Raw genomic sequence first — 6731 nt, forward strand, 5'->3', positions numbered from 1 at the left:
CAACTGTTATGATTTCTATAGCAATTAGATTGCTGCTACTTGTCTTTTAATAAATGGGAAAACAATTATATACACTCAAAGATTTGAATCCTAATTAGGCTGCTGTTTAGTGTAATAAAAATATAGGCTTTGAACACTGTAAAACTGTAAAATAAATCTTTCAGGGATGTTAAATTAGAAGACACCTACTTTGATAGAGATGTGGAGAAGGCATTTATGAAGGCTAGCTCTGAACTCTTCAGTCAGAAAACAAAGGCATCTTTACTTGTATCAAATCAAAATGGAAATATGTACACATCTTCAGTGTATGGTTCCCTTGCATCTGTTCTAGCACAGTAAGTATAAATTTCACCTACTACTAATACTAAATTTCAACTCCCCTTATTTGGTAGATGTTAGATTTCTAAAACCAAATCTGGTGTCAAGCATGTTGGTGGTAGATCACAGAAAATTTTATCTTGAGGCTTTCTAATCTGCTATTGTCCATTGACTTGAAGGATGTATGGGTTGAGGCTACAGTTCTTCCAGAAGTATTTGTTAATTTCATACTGGCTTTCCCGGCTCCATGGTTTTTTTTGTTCTTGACCTACAGTTGAACCATAAATACCTGGTTAATGAAGTAACTTGTTTTGTGGCATGACTTTCACAAGCTCTGTCATTCCCCACAAGATGAAAACTCACATGCTGCAATATTGAAACTAAGTTAGATTCCCTACTGTAATATTAACACTTTGAGTTATATCTTTAAAACTTTAAGTTAGATTCTACTTTAACTTATAGCCTGAATTTTTATTGCTACTTGTATAGCTTCCCACGCGTTGTAGCTTTGGATCAGTTAAACTTCTTAACTGTTGTTACACCCTACATAGGTACTCACCTCAGCAATTAGCAGGGAAGAGAATTGGAGTGTTTTCTTATGGTTCTGGTTTGGCTGCCACTCTGTACTCTCTTAAAGTCACACAAGATGCTACACCAGGTAAGGGCTGAATCTTTCAAAAATAATGTATTATGGACTGAGGCCGGGCACAGTGGCTCAAACTCGTAATCCCAGCACTTTGGGAGGCCTAGGCGGGCAGATCACCTGAGGTCAGGAGTTCAAGACCAGTCTGGCCAACATGGTGAAACCCCATCTCTACTAAAAATACAAAAAATTAGCCAGATGAGGTGGTGTATACCCAGCTACTCAGGAGGCTGAAGTAGCAGAATCGCTTCAATCCGGGAGAGCGAGGTTGTGGTGAGCCGAGATTGCACCACTGTGCTCCAGCCTGGGTGACAGAGCGAACTCTGTCTCAAAAAAAAAAAAAAAAAGAATGTATTGAAAACTACTCTAGGGAAGTTGATTTTGCAGGCTTCTCAAGTGAGCACCTGAATCTGTCCCACAGATCATTACAATATTTTAGTCTTCATTACTTCTTCAATAGGTTTTAAAAAAAAAAAAAAAAAAAATTCTACTTTATCTGGATAAAGGATAGGACTAAGTTATCTAATTTTTATAGGCTTATGGTCTTGGCTATATTTAAGGTCACGTTTGTGCTTTCCCTGAGCAGCAATGAGCAAACATGTAGAGATAAACTGATGAAAACTTGACATTACTTTTTAAAATTATACCATGGGCCAGGTGCAATGGCTCACACCTATAATCCTAACACTTCAGGAGGCTGAGGTGTGAGGATTGCTTGAGGCCAGATGTTCAAGGCCAGCCTCAGCAACATAGTGAGACCCCATCTCTATAAAAAATAATAATAATAAAATAATTATACCACGAATTAATTGTAGACAAGTTATTTATAGTTTCAAATTCTACCTGTTTCCTAACTTGTCTAGTGGTGGATACTCAATAATACATTTCTAGTCTGAGATTATAGGAGATTTGTCAAATAGGTATCATCTTATCTTTTAACTAATCAATAGCCAGTAGTTTTAACAAAATGAAAAGTTGTTTTATCTCATTTGGCAACATTTTACTTAGGCTTCTTTTGGACATGATTTTTTTTTAAGTCTTTTAATGTTGGAATTATTTGCTATTTTAGGGTCTGCTCTTGATAAAATAACAGCAAGTTTATGTGATCTTAAATCAAGACTTGATTCAAGAACTTGTGTGGCACCAGATGTCTTCACTGAAAACATGAAGCTCAGAGAGGACACCCATCATTTGGGTAAAAATATTAAATGTTCTTTAACCCAAAGCTTATTTGGAGGGCTGATATCATTAAGGATGCTACATATAAGATAAGGATGTCAAGACTTTACTCAGTACTAATCTGATGTCAGTGAAAATTATTGGGATATATGAAACTTATCTTTAGTTTTATTACCAGATGAGTTGTATATCATAACTAATTGTAGATATTCTCTCCCTTTCCTTTAGTCAACTATATTCCCCAGGGTTCAATAGATTCACTCTTTGAAGGAACGTGGTACTTAGTTAGGGTGGATGAAAAGCACAGAAGAACTTACGCTCGGCGTCCCATTCCAAATGATGACACTTTGGATGAAGGAGTAGGACTTGTGCATTCAAACACAGCAACTGAGGTAAGTAAAAGAGTTCCCATCTCTGTATCTTAGGGTTTAGGAGACCTAACTGGGATTTAGCAACTTGAATAAATGTTAGTAAAGAAGAGTAATTCATAGTAAGGGCTCTGGGAGTAGATTCTAGCTGTACTATTTCCAATTGTATAAAGTGCTTTGCATTTGAATTATTAATATTTTAAGAATATACAGTAAAGGCCGGGTGCGGTGGCTTACGCCTGTAATCCCAGCACTTTGGGAGCCTGAGGCAGGTGGATCATGAGGTCGGGAGATCGAGACCATCCTGGCCAACATGGTGAAACCCTGTCTCTACTAAAAATACAAAAATTAGCTGGGCTTACTGGCACATGCCTGTAATCCCAGCTACTCAGGAGGCTGAGTCAGGAGAATCGTTTGAACCAGGGAGTCAGAGGTTGCAGTGAGCTGAGATCATACCACTGCACTCCAGCCTGGCGACAGAGCAAGATTCCATCTCAAAAAAAAAAGAATATGCAGTAAATAACTAGGTTTTATTAAGGATACCAGGATTTAAAGGAAGACGGATGTAGAGAGAAGGTTCATTTGTGGTGTGTGTCTTGGTGAGAGATGGAGTAGAGGGACAAGGATCCTTTCATATCTCATCCCAGATCATGGTCAAAATCTGTCCTCACACTTTCAAGAAGTAACAATCATAGCTATAATTTGAATTCCTGTTACATGCTAGGCACTTTACTTACGTTTTCTTATTTAATCCTTACAACAACCTCCTTGAAGTTTATAAATGATACTGTCCTCCCTTTAGAGATGAGCCTCCAAGAAGTTACATTACTTGCCCAGGATTATAGCTAGTAAGTGTTGAAGCTAGGTTATAAACTAAGGACTTTATAACCTTGAAACTACTTATTTATCTGCTTATTACAAGTTTGGTAAATGGATAGTCTTGCTTCTTGCTATTATACAAATTAGGTAGCAAGTCAAACCACCAGTGTTTGAGTTGCAAATACAAGATGTAACAAGTAAAATACTGTATGTAGTGGGTCTCTGTGGCAGGCTTCCTCTCTCCCCCTGTATGGATAATTGTATACTAAATTCACCACAAGGTGAAAAATTGATATTTAGTTCCCTTCATGAAAAGTTATATAGAATATATATTTAGCATAAACTTCTCCAGAGTTGTCCTTTATTAAGTTTCTTTACAGAAACTTTAATTGGTGCCATGATTCTTGGGGGGGAAAGAATCATAAGAGCCATCAACTTTTTTCCTGTCATTTTAGCATATTCCAAGCCCTGCCAAGAAAGTGCCAAGACTCCCTGCCACAGCAGCAGAACCTGAAGCAGCTGTCATTAGTAACGGGGAACATTAAGATACTCTGTGAGGTGCAAGTCTTCAGGGTGGGGGTGGGCATGGGGTGGGAGGATGGGAATGGTTGGAGGAATGGGATATCTGGGGATAATTTTAAAGGATTACGTGTTACGTAAATTTTTATGTGACTGACATGGAGCCTGGATCACTATTGTGTACTTGGGAAAGTCTTTTTGCTCAATTTGCTGACATACTTCCTGTTGTGGTCTGGCCAATGCCAAATGTACTCGAATGATGTTAAGGGCTCTGTAAAACTTCATACCTCTTTGGCCATTTGTATGCATGATGTTTGGTTTTTAAACATGGTATAATGAATTGTGTACTTCTGTCAGAAGAAAGCAGAGGTACTAATCTTCAGTTAAAAATTTTTTTAACATGTAAGAATTTTGTACTTTGAACAACAAGATTACAGAAAGTACCTGTGGTTTTTGAAAAACATTTCTAGCTTGGGGAATGTGACCACATTCCCCAATGTGGTAAAATTGGGGTAAAATGTGATATGCATAAACCCTTTGAAAATAGCAAGACAAACATGCCCTTTTTCTAAAATTGATAAATCCTAAAGAGGAAGAAAAGAGTTGGGACAATAAAACACTGGCTCTGGAATCTGGAATGTTAAGTCCAGGCCAGCAGTGACAAAAGTTATTGTAATGACCTCTGAACAGAGAAACACTGCCATTGAACAGGCTTCTGGTATAGAAAACATGGTACCTTCAGGAGCTGTGAATATAACTAGTTGTGCCCCTGAATCAGTTCATGGTATATTATGCTGAACAACAGTGAGATGTTATTGGAGGTGTAGATGAGAAAGTTTGTTGTTGCAATCCTTCTTTGCACCTTATTTTAAAGAATAAATGAAACATTTTTCTGGTTACCTTTTTAAAAATTTAAAATGGAAGGGAAGAATGGGGCAAGGCATTATTAGCTTACTTCTGATGCTTCAGTGTTATAAATTCAACATATAGGCTGACAACCTAAATTCATGGTGTAACACAGCTGTTTTCCTTTTTTTTTTTTTTTTCTGTATCTGTTCAATGAAAACAAGGTACAACCCAAGTTTTTACCTAGTCTGACTAGAAATATTCCACTTCAAGGTCTGAAGTAGTACTTTTACCTTAAAAAAAAAAAAAAGACGACGACAAACAAAAACTGTCACACAGGATGGATAAGAAGATTGGTTAAACAGTTTTGTGTAGATCTTTTTGGTGCTGAACTATGACATGAGCCTTATAGATTGTAAAATAGAGATAGTTGGAACTAATGTACAGAACTAAATTTTTTAAACTTTATTTGCTGTTAAATTCTGTGAAGTTTCAGTTATCTAAAATAAACATACACATATATGAAATGTAATGTTTCAGATTGCAAGGTAATATGTAATGTAGTGTTTGTAAGATACTCTTGTCTGATATTAACTAGTAGTATTTTGATTTGTACAGTTATAATTTGTTAAAATGACTTCATTTAACATTCACTGATATAGATTAATAATGTAAGTTCTAATTTAAAGAATGGTGGGAAAATGGTGCATGTAATACTTTTGCAACTGGTGGGGAGATCGGTATGTTTTGAAAAGAGTAATTTAACTTTTGGGTGCCAGGAAATGGGTTTTCTCAAAGTTCATTGCCGGCAATGGGCAGGCCTGCAAATACTGGCACAGAGCATTAATCATACACCTTATTAACGGTGAGGTGAATAACTTTGAAATAAAGTTTTAGAGAAATATTTCAAATACTTGAGTATTCTTTTTCAGTCTTGAACTAACAGCTTAGGCAAGAAATCAGCTAATATTCTATTTTTAAATATGGGCATTAATTTCATTTCAGTTCATTCACTCATTCCATTCATTTATCATTTCACAAACATTTGAAATCCTAATATAAGCAAGGTGCTCTGTTTAAGGTAGAAATTTAAAAATGTACAAGATGTATGGTCTTCTCTTTAAGGAGCTTTTCATCTAGAGTGGAGGAATTTACACTGATAATTATTCTTACATTTGAAACAAATAAATTAACTCTCAAATTGGGTGGCAAGCATGTATAGACTTTGCTATAAATATTTATGAAATGAGTTACTGTTTTCCTTAAAAAAAGCTAGGACTCAGGGCTGACAATCAAAGAAGAGAAAATTTAGTGGTGAACATAGAACTGCCCACTACCAGCTAGAGCCTCCAACCTAAAAGTCCCATGTTGCTAGAGATCTCCAGGGGTTTTGTAGAGGGAATCCCTGCATTGGTAGTAATTTTGGATTAGATGATTCCTAAGAGCACTATCAACTCTTAGGGTTCTATGAATTAGGAAATAAACCAAATTATATATTTTCTCATACTGATCAGCTCATATTTTATCATCATGTCATGTCTGGCTTTCATACTTAGTAATAATTTACTTTTTAGGTCATTTAGAGGCTAGTGTTCTCTAAGGTCACTTCTGCTTGCAAATTCTAGGATATTATTTAGTATGGCTTTAAGAGTTCAATCTTTTACCCTCTCCTTTATGGAATGTGTGTTTCCTCTATTTGTGCACTTAACTTTTTGTCCTAAGTTTTTATTTTTATGGATACTAATGAATAAGTTTGAGATTGACACTAGACCCAAACAGATGCAGCCACTTTCTGTCCTCTTGTGACACAGTTGAAACACTGTATCTCTTGTCTGCTGTTTAGAGTGTCCTGAAAGAAACACTGAAGTGGAAGTCAATAGAGCAAGGGTAACAGGATCTTTAAATAATTTAAAGCTGTCTAATCTTGACATAAAAGTGAACTCTTTCTTTTAAGATTTCTAGCAACTGCTCTTAAGTCATAGGTTCCTCATTTTTTCTTTACTGGTGGTGGGAGAAAATAGTTGATCTGTGATTTTTGT

The 6731-nt window shown here is 36.1% G+C and overlaps 1 protein-coding gene across 2 annotated transcripts in view; it reads left to right on the plus strand.

The window, feature by feature from the left end:
• HMGCS1 (3-hydroxy-3-methylglutaryl-CoA synthase 1) overlaps nt 1–5603 on the plus strand; it is a 24291-nt gene extending 18688 nt beyond the window's left edge. For both annotated transcript variants that reach the window (XM_017895986.1, XM_017895985.1), the window contains 5 exons: nt 165–335; nt 870–976; nt 2031–2156; nt 2369–2532; nt 3783–5603. In XM_017895986.1, the coding sequence (XP_017751475.1) occupies nt 165–335; nt 870–976; nt 2031–2156; nt 2369–2532; nt 3783–3872 (658 nt within the window). In that variant the 3' untranslated portion in view covers nt 3873–5603. The remainder of the gene's footprint in view (nt 1–164; nt 336–869; nt 977–2030; nt 2157–2368; nt 2533–3782) is intronic.
• The last annotated feature ends 1128 nt before the right edge of the window (nt 5604–6731 follow it).

This window comes from Rhinopithecus bieti, unplaced genomic scaffold (assembly GCF_001698545.2).
Source record: "Rhinopithecus bieti isolate Rb0 unplaced genomic scaffold, ASM169854v2 scaffold_28024, whole genome shotgun sequence".
Classification (NCBI taxonomy): Eukaryota; Metazoa; Chordata; class Mammalia; order Primates; family Cercopithecidae; genus Rhinopithecus; species Rhinopithecus bieti.